The 27,295-nt window shown below is 37.4% G+C and overlaps 1 protein-coding gene across 1 annotated transcript in view; it reads left to right on the forward strand.

Moving 5' to 3' along the window:
- The window catches only part of PLPPR4 (phospholipid phosphatase related 4), a 39,076-nt gene extending 19,370 nt beyond the window's left edge, over positions 1-19,706 (forward strand). Inside the window, exons 2-7 of the mRNA XM_059375491.1 lie at positions 3,981-4,166; positions 11,691-11,820; positions 13,967-14,162; positions 15,752-15,809; positions 16,574-16,747; positions 18,365-19,706. Of these exons, the coding sequence (XP_059231474.1) occupies positions 3,981-4,166; positions 11,691-11,820; positions 13,967-14,162; positions 15,752-15,809; positions 16,574-16,747; positions 18,365-19,690 (2,070 nt within the window). The 3' untranslated portion in view covers positions 19,691-19,706. The remainder of the gene's footprint in view (positions 1-3,980; positions 4,167-11,690; positions 11,821-13,966; positions 14,163-15,751; positions 15,810-16,573; positions 16,748-18,364) is intronic.
- The last annotated feature ends 7,589 nt before the right edge of the window (positions 19,707-27,295 follow it).

Consider the following 27,295-nt stretch of genomic DNA (forward strand, 5'->3'; position numbering starts at 1 on the left):
TACTGAGGGAAATTAATTTTTACTCAAAAACTAATTTATTATATTCATATATATACATATATATTTAGAAGTCACTCTGATATGTAATATTCGTGGAAGTGTAGAAATGAGTAAGATTAGGCCCCCACTTTAAGGAGATTTTCGTTTGGGAAGCAGAGCAAAGGCTCCAACTAACCTAGCAGACAACTGATAGTAAAGAAGAGCATATAAAAATTTATTGAAAAGAGGGGCGTGGGGGTGGCTCAGTTGGTTAAGCGTCTGCCTTCAGCTCAGGTCATGATCTTAGAACCCTGCATCATTGGGCTCTCTGCTTAGCAGGGAGTCAGCTTCTCCCTTTCCTTCTGCCCCTCCCCCCTGGTTGGGCTTGCGTGCTCGCTCTCTCTCTTCCTCTCTCGCTTGTGTGTGCTCTGTCACATAAAAAATAAATAAATAAAAAACAAATTCCTAAAAAGAAGTGCTAGGGAATTAAGAGTGAGGAAATTACTTTCAAAATAGATTACCATATAAAGAATTACAAAAAAGGGGACATTTGACAAGTATAATATTATTAATAGTTATAACAACAGCAACAATAATACTACTACTAACATTTATAAGCTATTCTTCATTCTAGGTATTGTTAAAAATTACTTGCCCTAGTTCATGTAATCCTTTCAGCTGCCTGTGATGATGGGTACGTACTGTCAATGTACCTACTTCACAGATAAGAAGACTGAGATTTAAGGAAAACACTTCCAAGGTCACATTGGTGGTAGTGAGTGGGAGAGCTGATATTAGAACCTCCCTTGAAAACCATATGACCCGCCTGGTTTGACTACAGTATGTTGAATTCAGAGTGTCCCTCCCTATCTACAAATATATATTCACACACGTACACACACAGACACGCACAATATAGGAATAGAACTTTCATTTCACAGCTATATCTTCACTGGTACAGTTAAGCAGATTCTAAAGGAATCACCCACAATATTCAATGGCAAATAATGTCTTTACTAGGGAAGACAACAGAACTTTAAGCTAAATAGCCCCCCCTTTAATTGATGCTAGTTGTGTTTCATTGTCCTAAAACTCTAATCCCATTTTTGAAAATAAACAAAAAGCATAGAGTGTGGTTAAGAAGTAAGATTTTGGAGCTACAATTCATGGGCTCAAAACCTACCTCTGCCACTTACTAGAGAAGACTGGGCTTATCCACCTAAAAACAAGGATAATAATAGCACCTACATTATATCATAATCAAAAGTCTTAAATTAATGAGTTTAAAATTAATAAAATTATTTAATCTTTCTAAAACAGAAACTTCACAGCACATAGTAAGGGCTATATGCATTACTTGTTAAATTAAAACTAAAATATATTTAAGTGGATTTAAATGAAAAATTACGTGGATTTAAATGAAAAATCTCAATCACACACATGCAGCATGAAGTGATGTTTTATTGGTTGAGAATGAAAACTCCTAGTTGTGTATTACAGGAGAGGGGAGTGGTGGGGAGAAATGATCAGATATTTGAAGTGAACAAACGATCATGGGTTCTAATGAGAGAAATGTGGTTTTTTTTTAAATTTTTTATTTTATTTATTTGAGAGAGAGATCACAAGTAGGCAGAGAGGCAGGCAGAGAGAAAGGAGGAAGCAGGCTCCCTGCTGAGGAGAGAGCCCAATGAGGGCCTTAATCCCAGGACACTGGATTCATGACCTGAGCTGAAGGCAGAGGCTTTAACCCACTGAGCCACCCAGGTGCCCCAATGTGAGTGTTTTGATGTGCTTTTTGTTCTATTGAAAAGCATCAGTCTGAAAAACAGGACAATGCCAGATTAATCTCTATAGATAAATAGTTTTTCTAATAAACTTAATTCTCACCTCATTATAAAAAGACTCTTGGGAATAGAAGGCATAATCTTGTTTTGTAAATTTATTTTTTTAACTGAACAACCAGATATGATGAATGGTCACTAATGTCTTCATCAAAAATCTGCTCTGTTTAGTCAAGTAAATATTGTATCCACTACAAATAACACAGCCTTAGGCTAAGCAACTCCTAATATATGTGCGATTTAAACTGAATTTTCAGATTCTGAGAGGTCTACCATCAATGTACTTGCAGTATTTTCTCTTGAGCTGACAGCAGGTGTCTCATAATCTTGCTGGCCAAGCCCATGTCCTGTTCAACCATATTATAGCTCGCATCCACATAGTACATGAGATATTGTAGGTTGAGTGAATAAATAACTGAATCCATAATACACAGTCTTGAAGGTAAATGTGTAATATAGACTTAACCAGACAGACTAAAGGACATCCAGTGAAATTACAATTTCACACAAACAGCAAATAATTCTTAGTTTAAGTATCCCCCAAATATTGCATGGGACATACTTATACTAAAAATTGCTCATTGCCTATCTGAAATTATCATCTCACTGGGTGACCTGTATTTTCATTACTAAATCTGGTAACTCTAGTCTGATTTTTAACTTATTCAATTAGTTATTTATCAACAAGTATTTATTGCAGTATTAAGTTATTAAATGATGTACTACGTGCCCACCACATGCCGGGAACAATTTTGTGCCCTGACTCAGCAATAAATAAACATCACTGGCAGACTCTCACTTCATGGAGGATGTATTTCTGTGGGAGACGGGGAGAGAGTGACGAAAAATAAACAGGTGAAGTATTAAATTGACAAGGTAATTTTGGTTGATGATCAATGCCATGAAGAGTGTCAAGCAAGATGATAAGGGCAGAGAGGGAAGGATGAATCAAGGGCTATTGTGTGTGAGTGTGTGTGTGTGTGTGTGTGTGTGTGTGTGTAAAAGCCTTTGTTGATAAATAGGTTATAATGAAATAAATAGAATGAGGGTTTGTTGAGGAATAACAACTCAGGCAGGGTCTCCATGTCTCCATGGCAGCTCTAGCTTTCAGCCTTTGCCTTCCTACTGGTCCGTTTGGACAATAAGGGCTTGGTGGGCATGCCCAGCCTCCTCAAGCCGTTGGGGGCCTCTGTCTTCCTGACCAGGGGTTCAAGTACCGTCTTAGACTCACCACCCCTAGGAGGAGGAGCAGCCTTGGCCTTGGGCCTCTCCTTGGCCGCATGGACAATGACCTCTTTAGGGATGAGGTTTTCCTTTGTTTTGGCTGGAAAAGCAGCACAATTCTTGTCCTTGGGAACCACAGATTTTGAACTCTGACTCTCAGCTTTTGTTTTCCCGTGGGCTTCACCATCTTCACTATTCCTTCTGCCTTTGACCTTTGACTTCCTCCTGGGCCCAGTGCCGCCGGGAAGAGCCTGTGTGGCCTTGTCTGTCTATTGGGGGGCCTGGTGACAGGAAATCATCATTAAATGATGAAAAGAAAACAGTTTATATCAAGAGCCAGAGGACGAGCACAAACAGAAGAAGGAACAGCAAATGCAAAAGACACTAGGTAAAAATGTATACAACTGTTCAGGAGATGTGTGGAAACCAATTAGATTATAGTGGGCAGGGGCTTGGGAGTTGTATAAACATCATACAGAATGATGTGAGAAACTGAAACAAGAGCCAGTTCATGCAGAAATTGGTATTCCATGATGTGACATTTGGATCTTTTTCAGGTAGAATGGAAAGCGCTTAGAGTGGTTATGATCGGGAGGGATATGATAAAAAAATTTTTTTTCCAAAGACCCCTTGGTTTTCTGGGTGGAAAATGGATAGGCGGGGTGGGGAGAGAAGAGTGAGAGTACACCACCAGTTAGGGCGTGATCTGAGAGCAAAGGTGAGGGACATGACACGGGCTCATAGGAGGCTGGTGGCAGGGGAATTGGATGTTCTGAAAGTAGAAGCCATAGCATTTATGAAAGGTGTTAAGTCTGAGATCAGAGGAGAGTGCTGAGAGAAGGGGAAGTAGCCATTTGTTTCCACTTAAAGATGCACTGATCCTATGTATGACCTGTGCACAATAATAAATTGCTCTTCTATATCCTTCCTTCTCAGTTGCCTATATTGGCATCATCGGTGGTTAGCCTGTATTTCCTTGAACTCACGGATGTCTTCAAACCCGTGCACTCTGGATTTAGCTGCTATGACCGGAGTCTTAGCATGCCCTATATTGAACCAACCCAGGAGGCAATTCCGTTCCTCATGTTGCTGAGCTTGGCTTTTGCTGGACCTGCAATTACGGTAAGAATTGCCCCCAAATTATATTTGTCATTCTCCCCAAACTAAGAATGACCACATTTGTGTAATAAATGGGTTAAAAACAAACAAAAAGTGAACTCGAAATCTTGGAAAAGAAAGGTCATGTCTTTAGGGATATTTTGAAAATCCCGTGACTTAATTACTGGCATTAGAAGTTAAGATGTATAATTGCAAAATTAATGGGTCTCTAATGTTCAGTTTTATAAATCATTCTTAAAAAATGTTTGTAACTGCATAATTCCCCTTGAATAGCTAATATGACATTTCTGATATATTTCCTAATTAATGTGTTGATTTGGTATCTGAAGTCTGGAAAGCTGGAGGGGAAAAACAAATAATTATATGGCCAAGAACTTTCTTCTCAATAGCATGTTGATATCACAGTTTCATATTTTTACTGGATTAGCACTTTTTATTGATTATGAGCACTGAGTACCAACAATTATAAAGTAAAAAGGACACAACTCACATTCCTGGCATTTTGGTTCACACATGCGCACACAAACTAAACATAAAATACTTTAGATGCAAAAGAGGCATTTGCATTTTTACATATATAATATAAAGAAATGTCCTAACCTACTGGAATTGAATGTAAAACATAATCCTTTTTAGTTTGTTAACTTACACATTATGAGTAAACACATTTTTCATTAATCCATTAATAAATAAGACTGGACAGGCCTTTTTACCATCTCTTCTGCCCCCAGAATTCCACATAAAGGTCAAGAAACATGTTTCAAGGTTAACATCATTTATTTCTACCAGTAGGAACTGTTCCTTTGCTTTTATCATGCTCATGAATGTCAGAGGAAGTGGTTATTAAATGAAAAGCTGTACTTGAATGGAGTTTTTACAAGATTCCCTAATGAATTGGCCAATTCTGGTTCAACACATCAGCAATTTTAGAAAAATCTATACATAAATCTTCCAAAGTCTATACTTTCATGTAGTTATGAATTTGTTTTTTCAAAATTTCTCCTACATTAATTTATAGTGTATGTTTACACTCAAAATAAATTATACAAAACATTCTCAGAAGGTAAAATCAGAACTTAATATTCCACAGAACTTTATCATACTTAAAAGGTCTCAAATACTTTGTAAATAAACTGAGTTATTTTAACTCCAGTTAACTCTAGTGTGATCGGAACTCTTAATGATGTGCTTGGAAATAGCTGCGATTCAAACTAATAAAACATACCTAAAGGGCAGTATTGCTCAGAATAACGGCACTTTCCTGTCATTTCTCTAACGACTTACTAAAAAATCTGTATCATCAGTCATTAGACAAGAGCAAAAAGAATATAAGCTTTAAACTGTTACACCAGAAAGCATTTATCCTAGTTGGGGTGTAGTCCTCAAACTTATTGTAATAGAATACTTGAAATAAAACAAAATTCTGTACAAATATTCATGACTGTATTGATATTTAACACGAGACTATGTTTGATATTTATTCATTTAAATGATTTTTTATATCCAGAAGCCTTTCCTCCCTAGGGTATTTTATGAAGTTGTTAGGAAGACAAGTCTAGCTGTGACTCCTGCTGCTGCTCACCCCGTTTATCTCACACTGATCCCTTTGCTGACACTGTTAGATGTCCTGAGCTCAACAACCTTGGCCTTATCACTGTGTTCCTGTATCTGTGACTCCCCCATTTCCTTAATAAATTCTTAAGATGCAATCTAAGGATGTTTTCTGGGGCTTCCAGGCCAAAGCTTTCTTTCTGGAGCCTTGAGAAATGACAGGGAGAATCTGCCATGTCTGTCTCTCACCAAGCTGGACGTGGGGAACCCAGTGTCAATACCTCCCACAAAGGACCCACTAAATCTCAGGATCTCCACGGGCCCTCCATAGTGGCTACGTGCCTCTTAATGGAACAAGAGGCAAACTAGGAAAATATTTATATTCTGAGATCCCCTAAATCCCCCCATATCACTTAGAACTCCACAATACTCCAAGGAGTCCATGGTTCTTTCACACTGGGTTCGTAGCTCTGGATAACCAACTCAGTGTAAAACAAATCTTGACTTTGCTCACATTAAATATTGCTTTCGTACCTTTCTCTCAAACACATATCATGCATCTTCTAGATCTCTTTCCAATTTCATTTTCTCCTCTATCTTTAAAGATTTCTCCCAAAATATTTATTTTCTCAACATTGGTGTTATGGGATCTGTAGTCCTCTTGTCCCATGCCCCTAATTCTGTCTCTAATCTTGCTACATAGTTACAATTCTAATCTCCTTCCCCTCTTGGTGAAAAGGTGAAAAATAGCAAGTAGACTCTAATGGCCAACTTTCAAGGATGCTGTTTTCTTTTTATGTATATGTAGCATTAACCTGTTAGAAAATGGGTTGGCGAGGGAGGAGGGGAAGCAAGAGGAATCCTTCATGTGGAAATGGTTTTTAAAGCCCAGTTCTGATGGGCATTAAGGAGGCCACTTGATGTAATTGAGCACTGGGTGTTACATACAACTGATGAATCACTAAATTCTGCACCTGAAACTAATGCTACACTGTATGTTAACAACATTATGTTTAAATTAAAAATTAAAAAAAATAAATAAAGGCCACATCTGTGAAGGGAGGCATGGTTTTCACCCACTCATCTGGAGAGGAGACCAAGTGAAAAACAAAAGAACTCATGTCAGCAATATTCTTCAAAAGAATCTTTACAAGAACAAAAGATCAACTGATTTTTGATAGAGGCATTTAAATATACATCACGTAATGTTTGCTTTTCAGATTTTTTAGAGTGCTTTGAGAGACGTTTTAAAAATAACCTGTCTTCGTGATGCTGTACCAGAAACTATAAAAATTCCTTTCATGTCTGTGAAATACATTTTCTTATGTCTCTGAAATTGCCCTTGAATTGAAAAATTTCATCCTTAATGCTCACTTTTCATTTACTTTAAAGTAATAATGAAATAAGCATTTTGTTCAGTCCTTTGGAGATTGTATCTCAGGGAAAACAGCAGTTTTAAATGTTCATGTAATCTGTATGAATAGAAAAAAATGTATACTTTCTCTTCGCTGGAAGTTAACTTTTATTACATTTTATTAAAGGATAAATATATCTAACTTTATAGGAGAATTCTATTGGAATTTGATTATAGATCCTAGATGGGAACCTTACACAATATTAAATGTATTGGGGTTTCCAAAAGACTTTCACTACAGATTTAAACACTATAATAAATACTATTTTGTCATTCTCTTTTGCTGTTTCCACAATGAAGACTTTTTAAAAATTTTTATGTATTTATTTGAAAGAGAGGGTGAGAGAGAGCATGAGTGGAGAGGAGGGGCAGATGGAGAGGTTGGAGCAGACTCCCACTGATCAGAGAGCCCTATGCAGGGCTCCATTCTGGGACTCAGGATCATGACCTGAGCCAAAGGCAGACGCTTAATGGACTGAGCCACCCAGATGCCCCAATAAAGACTTTTTCATTGTGAGTTCTTCCTGTGGTAGATATTCCTAGGGCAGTGCCCATATGATTAATAGAAAAAAATATATTTCTCACTGTGTCTCCCCTGAAGCAGAGCCATTTCAGAATCTCTTCTAAAAACCTCCCCATGATATTCAACAAGAAACAAAAAATTCTTTTTTGGCCTGTGTACAGATTAAACAGAATATTGTGAAAAGATACATGTCAGAAATTGTTTTCTGTTTACAAATGACAAAAGCAGCAAATAATTTTATTGTCAGAGTCTAAACTCTGAAACCACATTTTAGCACAACCAGCATGCCATTCAGAATGAGGAAACAAGCAGGCGCATTTAGAAATACATCAGGAAGCATCTCCCCTCCCCCCGAGGAAAATTCCATCTTTGGACAAAATTGAACCACTTTGAAAATTCATGTAATGACATACAGATCAAGGTTAAATGAATAGAAGTGTGAGGAGAAAATTGATGTGTTTCTTAGAGAGGACAGTTGGGAGATGTCAAAATAATGACAAGAAACCTCTATCCATAATCAAGCCAAATAGTATTAAAGCACTCTCTTGACATATGAGTCTTGAACATATTAAACAACTAAAATAAAATGCCTGAAATCTCAAGGTCATTTGAGATAATGACTACTGTGTTGTATGCTAAGACACTTTTCCCTAATGGCACTACACAAATAAATTCTTATATAATTTAACGTTCCTGGACAAAATGTGAATCATTACACATATAATTGAAAAGAGAAGAAAAAAAGTATCCGCAGAACTATTTTTGAGGAAGTGAGGATAAAATCAATATCTTTTAACCATGCAAGAGTGCATTTCAGGAATGAGTGGTTAATTCTCTTGAAATGATGAATTTTAGATAACCACTATCTTATTCTATGTTTTGTGGTGTTTTGTGTGGTGTTTTGTGTGTGGTGTTTTGTGTCACATCTATCTATGCAGAATACAAGACCTACTGTGTTTCTAACTTAAAGTAATAGTGTAGGATGATATTTCTCAAGAAGTATAAATAATTAACTCACTGTTAAAATGATTTGAAAAAAAAAAAACCCTCCTTTTGGTGATTTCAATACAATTGATCTTCAAGATGTTTATCATATATGCCACATGATTTTCACACATTTATGATTATTGATTCCATTAAACAATTATTTTTTATACAAATTAAGATTCTTTATAATTGTATACATACCGTGATACCTACAGAATTAAATATAACAGATTGAATACTCCAAACAGAAGGTTGTAGGCTGTCATTAGTTAAAAAAAAAAAAAACTATAATTTTAAATACTTCATAAAATAAATGTTAAGCTAGTAATGAGAACTGGGAAGTTTCCCTTAGAAAATCTATTTGAGCCCCTTATCATGACTATGACCTTTAAAGTGACATCATCCCTTATTTCTAAGACTGCCAGTATCTCCTGTAATTCAACTTTTCTCAGCTCCACACATGTCTACAAATCAATGTCACATTTCAAATCAATCTCTTAAGCATGGTGATCTTAAATATTTGAATTTTTTACGTAAATAAGACTCATAATTTCAAATCTTGCTTCTCTTTTGTAGCACGATTAAGGGCCTGAATGCCCAATCAGCCAACAAACATCCCACATTGAAGGTTAACAAATGCAAACCCCACAATGGCAGCCATTGTGCTAGACAGTGAGAGTAAAGGGTGAATAAGAAACGGCCCTTCCCAGGGCACCTGGGTGGCTCAGTTGGTTAAGTGACTGCCCTGGCTCAGGTCATCATCCCGGAGTCCTGGGATGGAGTCCCACATCAGGCTCTCTGCTTAGCGAGGAGTCTGCTTTTCCCTCTGCCCTTACCCCTTCTCATGCTCTCTCTCGCTCTCTCATTCTAAATAAATAAATTAATTAATTAAAAAAAATCTTTAAAAAAATAATAATAAAAAAAATAAATAAAAAAAATAAAGAAAGAAAAGAAAAGGCCCTTCCCTCAGCGGGTTATAGTCTAGTGAGAGACAAACAAGTGAACAACTGAAGTGCACTTTCACTGAGTTATACTAAAAAGGAAGGATAGGTGCTAAGGAAACCACAAAGAAGATATAATTCAGTTTAGGGTGGTGTTGGGTGTTTCAAGGAAAACTTCGTGAAGGAAGTGATGACCAAATGCATTGGGTCTCTTCCCTGATGTCCTATGTCCTAGAATCCTACAGCAAATATACACTTTTCTTTAACTTAACACCTTTAATCTGTTAATCTTTCTGATATTACATTACCGCTCCTGTCCATTGTAAACACATTCTCTTTTTCCTTTTCCTTTTCCTTTTTCTTTTTTCTTTATTTTTTTTTCCTGAGAGACACAGAAAGAAAGCATGAGGTGGGGAGGAGCAGAGGGAGAGAGAGAGAGAATCTTTTAAATTATTTATTTAATTTTTTCAATATTTTTTTTTTTTTTAAACAAAAGGCCTGAACTTTATTAATTCTCTGCCAATACCGTCCCCGCCCCCCCAGCCCTGGTGAGAAGACTGCAGGGGTCAGAGGTCACCAGGCCTCAGGGCCGGGAGGGCCAAAGCGCCTCAGTAGCTGCTCCTGGTCTTCCAGGTCAATATTTTTTTTTAATTTTTAATAAACATATAATGTATTATTAGCCCCAGGGATACAGGTCTGTGAGTCGTCAGGCTTACACACTTCACAGCACTCACCATAGCACATACCCTCCCCAATGTCCATAATAACCCCACCACCTTCTGCCTACACCCCTCCCCCTGGCAACCCTCAGTTTGTTTTGTGAGATTAAGTCTCTTCTCCTTTGCCTCCCTCCCTATCCCATCTTGTTTCATTTATTCTTTTCCTACCCGCCAAACCTCCCACGTTGCATCTCCACTTCCAGAGAGAGAGAATCTTAAGAGAGAATCTCCATGTCTAGCGCAGAGCCCCACAACGGAGCACAGTGTGCAGTCCTGAAATCACAACCTGCGCCAAAATCAAGAGTCAGACATTCAACCGAAAGAGTCCCCCAGGCACCCCTGTAAACACATTTTCTAATCTTATGCCTAAGAAATTGTACCCTGCTTACCTAAATTCTCTTGTAATTTGCATTCTCCAACAAAATAGCTACCAGCCACACGTGACTATTTCTGTTGTCTAAAATAATTTGAAATTTAAATACTGGACTAATTGTGGTGAAATAAAATAAAAAATTCAGCTCCTCAGGTGTAGTAGCTAAACTTCAAGGCTCAATAGCCACATGTGGGTAGTGATGACCGACCCTATTGGAAAGGACAGGAAATATTTTCATCATCACAGAAATTTTTGTTGGACAGTTTGGTTATAGATCTCAGCTTTCTAACCCCATGCATGCTTTCCATGGATGGAACCTTCTGCTCAATTCTGAATTGGCTTATTGAAATGATATGTTAGTAAAATTTTCTAATCCTAGCTCTGGTGTTAACTTTATCCTTCCCCTGCCCCCACCCAGCCATCTTGTTTTTGTGCTATAAGAGATGAAATGCCAAGACTCTAAGAATTAGGGCAGAATCAGTAACTGTGCAATTAAGCAATAATCCATCATCCCTGGATACTGTTGAACAAAGGGCCAAAGACTGAGTGCTGCAACCGCAAGAAAATGCCAGGACCATATCTCACCCTTGACCAGTCCATAGGCACCCAGAAGATCCAACTAGCGCTCTCCACAGTGCCCTGATTGCTGCTTCTCACTGCTCGCTCAACCACTCAGGAGAAATTGCTCACATCTCTAACACTTTATAGAAAAATATATCTTGGGGCACCTGAGTGGCTCAGTGGGTTAAGCCTCTGCCTTTGGCTCGGGTCATGATCTCAGGGTCCTGGGATCAAGCCCCGCATCGGGCTCTCTGCTCGGCGGGGAGCCTGGTTCTGCCTCTCTCTGCCTGCCTCTCTGCCTACTTGTGATCAGTCTCTGTCAAATAAATAAGTAAAATTAAAAAAAAAAAAAAAAAAAAAAAACCTTTTTCTTGTTGAACCGATGATGTGTTAAGAGATAACTTAGAATTCATTTGTTACCCATCAGGTCCATTCTGAACACCATCCTGTCTTTGCAGATTATGGTAGGGGAAGGAATTCTCTACTGTTGCCTGTCCAAAAGAAGAAATGGGGTTGGACTGGAGCCCAACATAAATGCCGGAGGCTGCAATTTCAACTCCTTCCTTAGAAGAGCCGTCAGATTCGTTGGTGGGTGTGGGGAACCACAAAGAAAGGAATTATTTTTTCCCAAATAGAAATGTTATATTTAATTACAGATATTAAGTTTTTAAAGCTATAATTTAGATGTATAATTTCAGGTACAGGATGAGTTCTACATTATACAAAAAAACTGCTAAAACGCCAAGATTGGGGCTTTGTATCTGTAATATGTTATTTACAGTTATAGTCCTTATTTTGAGAGTTAACATGCCATTCATTTTAGTATATTTTTGTCTTAGCTGTGGTGGAAGCATAAGTTTACTTTAAAATGGTTTCTCTGGATGTGTGTTTGTTTTTTAAAATGGAGAATAAATGTTGGGAGGCTATTGTGAATGGATAACTCTTCAGAAATTAGTTTAGCCACATCAGTGATTCCATTTCAATTCCATTTTCATCCAGAAGCTACTGCACATGGAAATGTCACCATACAGAACTGAATCATGACTATTTTTCCTTGGTTATAACCTCTAACTTTTCCCCCTATTTTTTTTTTTTTTTTAAATCTAAACCCGTATCTCTTCTGATTAGCCTGGGACCATCTTAATGTTTGAGTCACAGACCTTTTTGTTTTTTAAACCAAGTTGAGAAGTCAAAACACAGTATACCACACCAATATGAATGCTTCACATTCATTCCCAGTAAGTCAGTAAAAAATTACTTTACCTGTAACCTCTCAGCTCAAAGAGAATAGGTCATTTTATCTAATATCTAGACAATAATTAAATATAACCTTCTCTCCCACTAGAGGAAAAGCCTGGTTTAATGCCCAGGCTCTGATCCACTGATCAAGGTACTTGGAGATGGTGAGCCACGAATAAGCCCTTTAGCGAGGCCACAACTGAGGCAAGAAAAGAAGTCTTCAGGACATATAGCTGATCTCAGGGAACAATTTTGCTAATGTAACAATTGCTTTGGACAAAGGGGCATATATCCTCTGTGAAAAGCCTCGTTCCTCTGAGGATAGTCCAGCTTTCCCTAGAGAATAAGGTCCCAGAACCCCATCCTCTGAGGGTCTGGAGATGCTCCTTCTCCAAAGGTAAAAATGGATGGGTTTTCCCACTGAAGCCTACTCCTCTCCAGGACCAGTATGCTGCTAGGAATTAGAAAGTAGAAATAAAGGGCCTATATCTTGAATTCCAGATGATCAGGTGGAGAAGGAATGGGGAGAGTCATTGCTAGGTAAGGATAGGCAGAAAAGGAAAGTGGAAAACAGGGTAATAGGCAGGCCAACGACCACTATCTGGAGGGGTTTATTGATGAATTACTCAGCTGCCTCTTGTATTGATTTCTATGAGCACATCATGAATCAGAATCCAGACTGTCAAGTCAGAGTGAATCCAGGGTGTCAAGACGACGTAGAGGAAGCCAGGTTCAGATCAAATGTATGTGAGCAGAGCTAGATTCCCATGCAAGGGACTTGGAGCAGGAATGGAGTTCAAGTGAACATGCCTGAATCAGAGTTTGTGAGTTTATGAGACTGGGGCCAGGAGGCAAAAGAAAGAATTTGGGCGGGGAGATACAAGAGCATCATCTCTGAATTACAAATCTGCAGGAAGTCTCCCACAGCCCTGCATCCAAGATATGATTATTATTTCCGTGACAGGGCCCGCCTACCCTCTTCTCTGTTTTAATTAGCATTCCCGGTATGACTGCAGCTTGTGGGGAGCTGGAACCAGTTCTGTAGGGCTTGGCAACTGTGGCTGGAGTTAGGGAGTCCTGGGGAGAGAGAGAGCCCCAGAAGCTCAAACGTGCTAAGCAATTTTAAATTATTTTGAATTTTTGCCTCATTCCCCATATTTCATCCTCCTCAAATCACACAGTTGGTCACCTTCACATGCCCCAGGTATCTGACAAGTGGCCTATAGTAATAATATTAAGAATGGTCCTTTTTAACTAAACTAACTAAAAATACTCCAAATGACTACCCTGGTGGTATTCATTGCCCTTATTTTGGCATTATCTGGTTTAAAGGTACAGGAATTTTCTATCCTTATTTTCTCTAAATAAACTCAGAGAAAATGATCACGACAGATTTGCAGGTCACCACATTAATGTGTAGTAAACATGGTTGATGATGGTACAATGTTGGTATGAAGCACTAACTTAATCAGGATTTCTTTCCCATTGTGTATAGGTGTTCATGTGTTTGGACTGTGCTCTACAGCTCTCATTACGGATATCATACAGCTCTCCACAGGGTATCAGGCACCATACTTTCTGACTGTGTGCAAGCCAAACTATACCTCTCTGAATGTGTCTTGCAAAGAAAATTCCTACATTGTAGAAGATATTTGCTCAGGATCTGACCTTACAGTTATCAACAGTGGCAGGTCAGAAATGGAGATTTTTAACCTTCCCATGTCAGTGTTTTCATGGTTCTTGAATAACGACTGTGGGATTGTTTTATGCATACATTTTTCAGTCATAAGGATTTTGATTTTATTTTTCTTTTCTTTATTTTCAATCCAATGATTTCTTTAGTGGTTACACCATAGAAACTCTGGTGGCTCATTCCAAATCCTCCTGTCTCAAAAATACCAGCCTCACATTCTTGCCACTAATCTTCATATCACCAAATCCTATTCATGTTTTGCGAGGTACCCTAGACTCTTTATGGTTTTAGGTTAACACAATTGATTTATCTTAGGATGTTTATATTGACTTAAGTGGAAGCTTAAATATTTATATTTACATCTCCATTTTATGTTGTATTTTTTAAAAATCACATGAACCTTCCTTTTGGTAGAGTTTTATATGTGCATCTACTTTGTATAAACCCAGAAGATCAGTATAGCTTCTATTCTTGCATTTTAAAAAATAAAAGACAGAAAAACTCAAGAAAATACCAGTGCATTAAGTTTTTCTCAATCAATGAAGTAAAAATTAAACTTTCTGGCAAGAGATAATGTTTTGGAAATCCAAAAGAAATAAGTTACAGAACGATGAAGGGCAATAAGTGATTGCTATAAGAACTGCATTTGTTGCTCAGTGAGTTCTCAAGATCAATTTGAGTTGAAAAAAAGTTAGTAAGTACCCTTGAAGAAGCAGAAACTGATATTATGTAATTATACAATTTCAAGTTCTCATAGTCCATTCAATAATTTTGAAGCTACATTTAAGACCAATGTCCTCTACTCTTTCTCAATCTTTCTACATATCTTGTCTGCTTTAAGTGGCAATCCTTTTTATGGGTACCAAATAATTAGGAGGACATTAATATAACTGAAGTTTATTTTTTAAAGTTTTTTTTCTATTAAGAGAAATCTCTATTTTTCTTCCTTCGCCTGTCCTTTTCGGTGTTTCTCCCATACCCTGTGTTGCACCTCTCTCTCAGCTTGCTTCTTCAATTATTTAACTAAATAAGATGATCTACGATTCTCAAGATGCTCTACAATTCTCCACGTTAAAGTGGAGAAACACTCTGTTAAAATTGGACTTCTTGTGTTTTCTAGAGTGTAAAAATTACATTTAGACCCATTGCTGTGAGAAAATAATTTTGTGTTTGAAAATTTTGTGTAAATGCACCCATATATTTAGGAGCATAAGAGAAGTTTCAAAGCTTTAAAATCCTAGGTTTTATGGACCTTTACTTTAAACTGACACACTTTGAATACCAAAGAACAATTATAATGTTTTCCAACCCACTTCTCCTTTCAACCATCTTTTCAGTGGTGTAACAAATCGATTCCTCCAACGCTAACACTTTGTATTGGAAAGCGCACTATGCTATTCTTTAATTCTAATAGTGATTAGCAGTGTTTATCACTCCGATCTTTCTCCAGAAATCTAAAGAGAAATTAAAGTTATCACTTACTGCCTTGAGGCTTTTAGATAGAACATTTGAAGCACCCAGCGTTCTTATGATTGTTAGCAGTGAATCCGAAACAGAAGGCATAATCTGACTGTCTTCCTTTGGCAGAAAATCATTCCCTTCTCAGCATGCGACCCTCGCTGCCTTCGCGGCTGTGTACGTTTCGGTAAGTCTCTGACTCTTTTTCATCAGTCCGTGTCCTAGAGAATATCTGAGAAATGAGTCTTGTCTCCAAGTGACTAATTAGATTATATAGCCGTGTAATAACAGAACAGTAAACCTGAGCACAGCAGTCCTTCAACACAGTTGCACCGAAAACATAAATTGGATGATACTGTATACAATACTACATTAAACGAAATTTTCTACACAGTCATAATACTTATTCAGCCTGGTATCCTTTCAATGCACTATATCTCATGGCAAGGTAGTGTGAACTATATGAAAGTTATAAATTCTCGAACTGAAAGAACTGTGTTTAAGCACACGCATACACACATACACACATGCTTTACTTTCAGTATTTATGTAATAGTGAGTTCAAAGTCAGTGTAAAGTTGATAAATGATATACAGTAAATCCACATAGTGTCTGATTAATACAATAGTCCATCAGGTCCTATGTGAGAAAAGTGGACTGGAATTAGGTGACAAGTAACTTGGACACTAAACAGTTATCTTGCTAATTATACTGCTTCAACTTATCTTTCAAGCTTTCATGTAATTAAATGAGATATGCTTTTTATTTGATGAACTTTGCTATGTATTTCTTCTTTTTCAGGAATAGAACATAGCCATAGCAGGGGGAAAGGAGCAGTAAAATTGATGTCAAATGTATGAGTTAGACTTTGAGTCTAACTTTTTATTCAATTATAATTTAATGGTAAAATGACCTTTCTAACATACTTACCAGATTGCTTTCATTTTTCAGATGTACTTCAATTCCACATTAACGGATTCCTCTAAGCTTCTCAAACCCCTCTTGGTCTTCACCTTTATCATCTGTGGGATCATCTGCGGGCTCACCCGAATAACTCAGTATAAGAACCACCCAGTTGATGTCTATTGTGGCTTTTTAATAGGAGGAGGAATTGCTCTCTACTTGGTAAATGATTTACTATTCTCATTTAATAAACCACAGCTTAAATAGAAAACATGCATCAAAGTAAAGTTAGAAGATCAGGAACTGGGCATAAGCTTGGGTTTCCCATGGGAGCATTGATTGCCAATGCTTACAGAATAATCAAGGAAGACTGAGAGCTGTGTCCTTCAAGTTCCTCCATTGCCCTTGTGTGAGTGTGATTTCACGGTGTCCAGCAATTAGCCTGGGGTCCGTAGTCTGAAGGGCTTTGGCTTGAATCTCAAGTATCTTATATTTGGTCAGACTACATTATCTTTTAGCAACCGGTTTCCTCACTTATTAGGTGAGAATAGTAACTGACTATTTCATATAATAACAAAGATGAAGCGACTATGTTTACTGACCACAGTGCCAGCACTGCATGTCGAACAATATGGCAGAGGTTCTTACAGTCTAGTGGACAGTTTCCCCAAATTTACTCCTTTAAATACAATTATTAATGGAGCCTTAGGTAGGGACTGCTCATCCTGAGAACTCTGGCAGGGAGAGCAAAGATAGGTACTATTTAGAAGAAAAGCTTCTGGAGAGGCAGAAGCTGGACTTATTCCATTTCTGTTTGCATCCAGTGCCCCGAAATTGGAAATTATCCATTGCAAGCCAATGCTACTATAAATTGTTAAGCGCTCCATAAAATGTTAAATCCATGGGATTCTTGTGGGTTGATTTGAAAAGTGGCTACCAAAGAGGTATCTGCTGCTTTCTCTTACCTCTAAACTAAAGCATCTCAGAAGCTGAAAATCTAACAAGAATTTGGTCTTCCATGTGTAAAAATTGTAAAAATTCTGAATCTAAACTTTGCCTCATCCAAATTTTTATCCCCCAAACCCAAAATAACAGAAAACTGGTAGGTTGAGGATGAAGATACGATTACATGAAATTTAGCTCAGATTTAGTGTACTAGCATTGAATTGATCAACTATTGCTTCCAAACTTAAAGGAAAGAACATGGATGTTCCCAACTAGTACTAATGTCTGCCCTTTCTTTTGAGAATATTCTGTGTAATGCTGACCACCCAGGGCTGTGTTTGATCTGAGTTGTAACAGTATTTTTCTCTGACCTCACTGCAAAACCTAACAGCATGTTTTATGAATGATTCCTTGCTTTATATTTTTCATGCCTCCCCCACTTTCCATCAGGGGGTGTGATTGAAAATGGAAGGTAAAATAAATCAGTTACGCTATTCAAGGTGTCACTCAACAAGAGGTTCCTAAATCCAGAAAAATGAGTTGCTTTGAAAAGCAGAAGAACGTCCTTATTTCTCTCATTGTCTGTCTTTTTTTCTCAAAACATACAGAGGATAAGATTCACAAAAACATCCAGGGGGATGGAGAAAGGAGAGAAAATCCAATTAATATAAAATAACGGTCCCCTTAGTTCTGAACGGTTAGTTCTGTGATTTATGATATAACTTACAGAAGATTTCCTGAGTAATTGTAGTTTGGTTTTTTTGTTATTTGTATTAGTCAATGATGGATAGAGAGCACATACCTTCTTTATATGCTTCAGTGGATCATCTGAGACAAATTCTTAGTAACCGTGTCTTCTAGTGCATGATGTTCATTGTTTCTCTTCAACACTAGGGCCTGTATGCTGTGGGGAATTTTCTGCCTAGTGATGAGAGTATGTTTCAGCACAGAGATGCCCTCAGATCTCTGACAGACCTCAACCAAGACCCCAGCCGAGTTTTATCCGCTAAAAATGGTAGCAGCAGCGATGGAATTGCTCACACAGAAGGTATCCTCAACCGAAACCACAGAGATGCTAGCTCATTGACAAACCTCAAAAGAGCAAATGCTGATGTGGAAATCATCACTCCACGGAGCCCCATGGGGAAGGAGAACATGGTTACCTTTAGCAATACCCTGCCTAGAGCCAACACCCCATCCGTAGAAGACCCTGTCAGAAGAAATGCCTCCATTCATGCCTCTATGGATTCTGCTCGATCAAAGCAGCTTCTCACCCAGTGGAAGAATAAGAATGAAAGTCGGAAGTTGTCCTTGCAAGTTATAGAGACTGAGCCTGGACAGTCACCACCCAGATCCATAGAAATGAGGTCAAGCTCAGAGCCCTCCAGGGTGGGGGTGAATGGAGACCACCATGCTCCCAGCAATCAATACCTCAAAGTACAGCCTGGCACTGTCCCTGGGTGTAACAATAGCATGCCTGGGGGACCAAGAGTGTCCATTCAGTCCCGCCCTGGGTCCTCACAGTTAGTGCATATCCCCGAGGAGACCCAGGAAAACATAAGCACCTCTCCCAAAAGCAGCTCTGCTCGAGCCAAATGGTTGAAAGCTGCTGAGAAGACTGTGGCCTGTAATAGAAGCAACAGCCAGCCCCGAATCATGCAAGTAATCGCTATGTCCAAGCAGCAGGGCGTCCTCCAAAGCAGCCCCAAAAACACCGAAGGCAGCACAGTCTCCTGCACAGGCTCCATCCGCTACAAAACCTTGACAGACCATGAACCCAGTGGGATCGTAAGGGTTGAGGCTCACCCAGAGAACAACAGGCCCATCATACAGATCCCATCCACTGAAGGCGAAGGTAGTGGCTCCTGGAAATGGAAAGCCCCTGAAAAGGGCAGCCTTCGCCAAACTTATGAGCTCAATGATCTCAACAGGGACTCAGAAAGCTGTGAGTCCCTGAAAGACAGTTTTGGTTCTGGAGACCGCAAGAGAAGCAACATAGATAACAATGAGCATCACCACCATGGAATCACCACAATCCGGGTCACCCCAGTAGAGGGCAGCGAAATTGGGTCAGAGACGCTGTCCATTTCCTCCTCCCGCGACTCTACCCTGCGGAGAAAGGGTAACATCATCTTAATCCCTGAAAGAAGTAATAGCCCTGAAAACACTAGAAATATCTTCTACAAGGGAACCTCCCCAACACGGGCTTATAAAGATTGAGTGATGGCATTCGGCACTTGAGCAACCCCCAAAAGACCACATCTTGATTCTACCTGTGCTCTGTTCCAGCAGATTGAGAAAACTTCTCATCCAACTGGGTCATCTACCATCAGCCCGGAACTCAATGACTCTTGAGAACTACTACACTCAAGCTTGTAGATTTCACATCATGGGGAGGGAAAAGCACAATGCAGGAACCTAACTAATGTGATATTGTGAAGAATCTTAAGACCTATCTTCAAACTCAAAAGGTTTGCAGAAGGCAGTATCAGAAGAAAGTGGTTTCCTTCAGTGTATACTATTTTACTTCCTGAATGTGCCAACTTTAGGGATCTTTCTTTATAATTAGCTGTGGGAATCCAGAATACGTGTTTCCCTACAGCAGAGGCCATGCAGTATTATATATTCAGTTTGCAGAATCTGCACCTAGAGCTCAGTAAGGGTGGTGCTGATTATTATAGTACATATACGATGTAAACTCTCAAATTCTATTTAGCTGTGAAATAGTGGTGTGCAATTCCTTGTCAAAGAAATGCTACTGTATTAAGAAGATGCTGGCTGCTTTGTGTTAGAATAGGACACCCCGCAGCTTCTCTGTAGTGGCTCTGTCACAGTCAAAAAACGAAAAGGTTTTGTGCATTTCTTCAAAATTATGCTTTGTTCAGCAACAAAAATTGTGTAGGAATATTTTCAGTGAGAGGGAAAAACTAGTACTTTTCTACATAGGTTGTTTTTATTTTGATGCTTACTTTTTATTTAAGTATAGCTACTGCTCCTGATTCTGTTTTTTAGTAAGTAAATTTGCAGAATTTTAAAAATACTTTGTTTTAGCGTCTTTGGAAATTGTGATCATATTTTGCATTTTATGGCTCCTCCTTTATTTATTAATTGAAAATTTTTTTGATGTTATGGATATGTTTTTCTATTTTTAAAGCAAGAATAACAGTTGACATTCCTTAAGCAAAATATATTTCTGTGAATTTGTGAACAAGAAATCTGAACCAACACTTGACATTGTGGATTACATTGCCAGCAATGTTGGGTGAATCCACACTTGGATGTCTCCAACCAGCTGGCTTTGGTTGCTATCTTAACAAGTAATCCAAAAACTTCATTTTGTTCCAGATTATTCTTTTTTATATCCTAATAACCAGTAAATTAGAGCAACAGTTGTTGGGTTTTACCTTCTTCCCTCAGATATTTTTGCTCATTGGACATCAACAGGAAGATCTGAAAAAAAAATGCAAATTGATAAGTGAAAATATCAGTATAAATTAACAATATATTTCTTCAAAATCTCTAAGTAGTCACAGTGTTAGTGCTTAATGTGCAAACAATAGTTTTGCTACCTATCCTGAATAAAGCCTTCAGCCTAAATCAAAGGAAACCAATACAATGAGAAGAAGATAAAACCAAAACATTTGGAGGTGTTTTCCAACTTAAAAATTTAAGTACGGAGAAATATTTGGTTCTTGGAATTTATTATCAAGCCTTTTTTACACCATTTCTTAAGAATTCTAATATACACTCAATGATTGCCAAGGGGATAGAAGGTAACGACAAAGCTGGTTGAACTGATCTGTTTCGTTTTCCATGAGGACAGAAGGAGTTGTTTGAGATAAAGACTATCACTTCATTATCAACTTCTACAGGAAAAGGGCAAAGCTTTCTAGAGTCACCAACTTCCTAAAAGCATTAGGGATTTAGCTGAAACCAGCAGAATTGAAAACTCTGGCAATAAAATATGATTCACCTATATCCCTTCTGGCAATTTCCTTCTCAGAGAGGGAAGTGGGAGTAAAATGTTGCCTTCCCCACTTCTCGCCACTACCACCGTCACCACACTCCTACTGGCTTCTGCCATTTCATAGAGAGAAAGGTGGACTGGTTTTAGTACTCTGAAGAAAAAAAAAAAAAGCTGCAGCATTTCAGGTGCAGTAAGATGTTTCCTAATCTTTCCTATTTCTTAACAAAAGATTTTAAAGTACTTCTCTAGTCATTGAGGGTTTTTTTTTTCTTTACATAAATATTGATATATTCTTTTTCTACTCAAAGTGCCAAAGGCTACAGTTTTTAATGACTGAACCAATTGTACCACATTGTTAAGGAAATATAATGATAGTCACTAGAACTCAGACCTCTGCATGTATATTTGATAATACATCTTTTGTAAAAAAAAATTACAAAAAAATATTTGTTTACATTCCACTGGTACCTTAATTTAAAATAAATGAGACTAACAGGTGGTATCTCTTCTTAGTGTTCTATTTATCTGATTTGCTAATGAGAGCACTTCTTCCTTTGTTAGGCTGTGCTTTACTGAGAAAACCAAGTATTGAATAAAGAGAGTAATTATCTTTTTAAAGTAAATAAAATTATGAAAATATATATAATATATATAAAGTATTGTGTTTAATAAAATGTTATGCAATGTTTTCCAAACTGATAAAGTTTGTAAAGTGCTATAATGTATTTTGTTAAGTACAGATTAAAGCTATTGTGTGAGTATATTGTGCTAACATCATAGAAATAAAGATTAGATTTCTTCACCAAAATTGGAACATTTTGGTTTTTTATTTCAGAGAGAGTATGAATGGATAATAACTTGACTTATAGGAAAACAGCTGAAGAAACAAGAATGAATCAGAGCTGAATACATTCATAATTGTTTAGAAGAAAGAGTATTGCACTCACAAAGAAAAGTTTATCAAACTACACCATAATGTTTCTGCATAATTTTGAGTTTTGATTTTATGCTTATAACAAGATCTCTTTAAAATTTACTTAGACATAGATTTCTCACATATGAACATTATAAAGTAAAAAAATTAAAATATGTCAGGGCTAATTGCTCTGAATCAACTTTTGAATAAAGTAGTTGTTGGGCCTCTTTTCCCCAATATTATTGCCCTTTGTGCCAACTTTTCTTTAAAAGAATACTCTACTATTAGCGCCAGGATTGTTTTCCAAGACATTAGCAACTGTTACATGATTTTACTGCTGATACTGCTGATAAGTTTGACTAGAAGATACTAACACAAGTTTTTAGACCTCAACCGGGAATTACGCTTTACTCAAATGATCCTGAAGTGGAGCACTTACTGAAACATGAAGTTACAGTTATCCAGTAATGCTATCAAGTTCATGCATCATGATTGCCACCTGGCCAACAAATGCAGTATGATGCAATTCACTATAGAAAACCCATTGGTAAAACAAAACAAAACCACATTGATTTTAGAGATGTTAATATATGTATAATGATGTGTATCTTATTATGGTCAAAATACAATAATAAGATTCTCTGGGTCTTGATTTTTCAACTCTAAAACAGGGATGTTTGGCTCTATTATCCTTTCTAAAAGATATCCTAAAGTCTTTTCTAAAGTTCTATATATAATTATTAACTAACTTATCCAGAGAGCAAAATCTAATGTCAGGATAATAGAAAATAACTTGCTGATCTAACACGACTAACAAATGAGTACTGTCATCTCTGATCATACAGTGGATATAAGCAAAACAATGGAGTAGCGAAGAGCCTACATCAACCATTTCATTACATAATGTGTCAGAATAGGTGATTGGTTTGCAAGTAACCCTGATCCTAGAACTTTTCTCGTCAGATACCAGCTGAGTGCATTCCGGATCATATATCATATATCGTATGATGATATAGCTATCATTAGGGAACAATATCATTTCTGTCTTTTACAGGTCAAGTCTTTACTTCCTATCTGTGGGTCATTGCTATTATAGTTCAAAGGGAATGTGAAAATTTAAGTGTGGCTCAGAAAGTAACTTAATTAACATAATATAACTGAAGGAAATCAAAAGGAATTGAAGTGGTTTCATCTAAAAGGAAAATGTAACTTGGGAAATGGATAAAGGTCTGCTTGTGACTGGATGTTTCATTTCCTCTGTTTATTGAATGCGTCTCCTGTCTTTAATCTGCAGAAAGCTTCTAAAATGCTCTAAGATCAAATGCTCCAGTTTGAAGAAAATAGAGTTGTCAGTAACAGTATATGATATTACAGGTAAGATCCAAATTATAGGAAATCCCCAGTGACCATATTTTCTAAATGCAAAAGAATATCTAGATGAATCCTCTGATACAGAGATGACTTTTATTTCACTGTCTACACTGTTGTTAGTTAATGAAAGCTCCTGTTTGTGATTGTGCACTGTGGTCAATAATAATGAGGGCAAACTGAGCAAATCTATAGTTCTACCACCTAATTCTATTTAACAAATTTGTTGAATGCCCATTTTATCTCCTTTACTTTCGCTACACTAAGATTCTCAGTCGTTGCCTTTGAGGAAAATCCATCTAAAGTTTAATGTTAGCTTTACAAAATAGTACAACTGACAAATGGGAAGTGGTTTAAAAAAAAAAAAGTATGAGAATGATATTCCCTTAAAATCTCTCCTTTTCCTTAATCACTTCAGGACACACTGCACCCAGGTACTGCCTTTTAGAAAGAAAGCTAGATATTCTATACTAGAAACTCTTTCTTCCCCCCATGTTATGGTTCATAGCTTTCAAACCTGAGATGTCCCTCTGAGAAAAGGTAAAGAATCTTTGAGTACTAGGAAAATCTAATCCACTCCACTCCCAGATCAATCTTTCCCATCCTGCATCTAAATTAAATAATGACAGGTATTTTCAAAGGCATAAAAAGGAGTATTTTTTAAATTTTATTTGTTTATTTGACAGAAAGATCACAAGTAGGCAGAGAGGCAGACAGAGAGAGGAGGAAGCAGGCTCCAGGCTGAGCAGAGAGCCTGATGAGGGGCTTGATCCCAGGACCGTGAGATCATGACCTGAGCTGAAGGCAGAGGCCCAACCCACTGAACCACCCAGGTGCCCCTAAAAAGAAGTATTTTTAAAAACTAACTCAAAATGAGTTAAATACTTAAATGTAATTATGAAAGTATAAGACTCCTGATAAAAAAAAATACAGGAGGAAATCTTCAGGACCTAGTACAAGGACCAGCTACTAGTCCTTGGTTAGGTATGTGGTTTGCAAATATTTCTTCCAACCTGTAGCCTGTCCTCTCATCCTTTTAACAAGGTCTTTCAAAGAGCAAATGTCTTACATTTTGATGAAGTCCAATGTGTCCTCTCCCTTTGGCCATGCTTTTAAAGTCAAATCTAAGATACAGGAAAAAAATCTTCAGAACTCAACAATACAATGCCAATAAGAGCAATAAATATCAAAGAACAGCAAAATAACAATAGCATAGTAAATATCAAAGATTAAAAGAGTAAAACTGTAAAATAAGAAATGAACAAAGGTATGAAGAGACATTTTACAAAAGATTCATTACACATGAATCAGTGTTCAACATCATTAACCATTTAGGAAATAGAAATTAAAACCACAAAGAGATATTACTATACACATATAAGAATGACTAAAATTAAAAAAAGGTAATAATATCAAATGCTGAAAAAAATGTTGAGGAATTGGATCATTTATCCATTGCTAGTGCAAATGAAAAATGGTATAACCACTCTGGAAACAATTTGTCAATTTCTTTAACGAACAAAACTAGACATACAGTTATATGACCCAGGAACTACATTTGGGGACATTTTCCCACAGAAATAAAAACTGTGTCCACACCCAAAATACTTTACATATTCACCTCAGTTTCACGACTAATAGCCCCAAACTGGAAACAACTCAGATGTTCTTCCATGAGTGAATGGTTAAACCATGAAATACTACCCAGCAATAAAAATAAATGAACTATTGATAGTGTACCACTTGAATAAATCTCCAGGGAATTATGCTGAATGAAAAGCCCACTATTAAAAGTTTCTATGCTGAAAGATTCCACCTCAATGAGACAGTACAGATATGAGCCGCCCACATATGGAGAAGTGGTTTTGCCATCCTTACCACACAACTACCATGGTTGTTCCAGTTGCCATAATTTCCCAGCAGGAATGGAGTGGGAAGGAGGAATGTAAAGATATGCAGCTTTGTTTTTAAGAAGAAGACACAGAGGTTTTGTATGTCAGGTGTAATCTACCCAAATGGCACAAACCAGATCACCTTACTACAAGAGAGGCTGGGGATAAAGTCTCTAGGTGAGAGGCCTTGGGCCCGCTAAAAATCTGTTTTCTCTTAGGAAATGAAAAAGGATGAGAATGGCTCCTGGAGGTTCATGACCAGTTTCTGTCATAATAGCTTCAAGACCCTTCACAACAGGGCTGTAGAGCCTTATATTTCACTGCTTCTCCACTGAAAACTATTTGCTGCCACAGGTCCAGCTTCTTCATTTGTGTGGGGGGATGGGAGGTGGGTGGGTGCTTGAGTGTGTGGCTTATTTTTAATTCTCTGGAAAGTCTTTGTTTCCCTTTTTAAAATCCCCTTTGTCCTTCAAGGCTAAATGCCAATATTTCTTTATTTTTAATTTTTCCTTTATTCTAATTTTAGGGCTGGAAGGGATTTGAGATATCACTCATCTTTTTAGGTATAATCACTATAATTGCCTATTTCACATATGAGAAAAGAAGAACACATGAGAAGAGATTTACTCGAAACTGCACAAGTGGTAGATCCAAGAAGGATGTTGAGGATAGGGAAAAATACCTCCTGCTCATTTTGTAATCCCTAGTGTTTAAAACATCACCCACCACATAGGTTGGACACTCAATAAACTTTGAAATGAATGAATGAATGAATGAAATGAATGAATGAAATATTTATATTTATAATCCTTGTTCTGCATGACCAATGTAGTCACTTACTCAGTTTGTATTATTGAGCAATTCAAGTAACGAGGCATTGGATATTTATTACACATTAAATTACAAGCTTTAATAAGCAGCTCCTAGCACAAAAGGTACTCAAATATAAGAATAATTGGATGACTACAGTATACTCCATCTACTATAAGAGAAAAAAAATGATCGAAATGAGTATGTTATAGAATTCATCACATAAAGGAAAGTATGAGAGCATTTCAAAGAGAAAGAAATGGTCATCTATTTGATTATGCCCCCCAATCCTACAGTTCTCAGAAACCCCCTCCAAGACTCTGAAGCCAAATAAGTGTTATTTATATTTTTCTCCCTTTTCTTATTTGAAGCATCTTTTTCAAATGTTGACATTGTGTAAGCCAGATTTCCTGGAACAAACAGTCTCCTCACAATAGATATGATTTTGGAACAGTTGTTTGTTCAAATGTTCCCACCTCCACAGTAATCTTGGTAGAGGAAGGTGCCAATAAAGATTTATTCTATTATTAAAAAAAAGAAAGAAAGCTCTCTTTATAGTCAACACTGGAAACTTATCTTTATAATTCAAAATCAGATGTTAGAGTCCAGGAATTAGAGCAATTTCTTTATATCTGGCCTATCCACTGGTCTTTTATTCCCACCCAATCTACCATTTAGGATACCACAGCTATTTTCATAATTGTGGAGTAATGTCTTTGGGGTCAGGCTAACAAGTATTCAAATTCTAGCTCTAACAACTGTGTTCCTCACTTTTCTTGCCTGTATAATATGGATAATAGTTTAGGGTAGGTATGGAGATTAAATGAATAAATATAGGCAAAACAGGGGCACCTGGGTGGCTCAGTCAGTTA

This window comes from Mustela nigripes, chromosome 14 (assembly GCF_022355385.1).
Source record: "Mustela nigripes isolate SB6536 chromosome 14, MUSNIG.SB6536, whole genome shotgun sequence".
NCBI classification, from domain to species: domain Eukaryota; kingdom Metazoa; phylum Chordata; class Mammalia; order Carnivora; family Mustelidae; genus Mustela; species Mustela nigripes.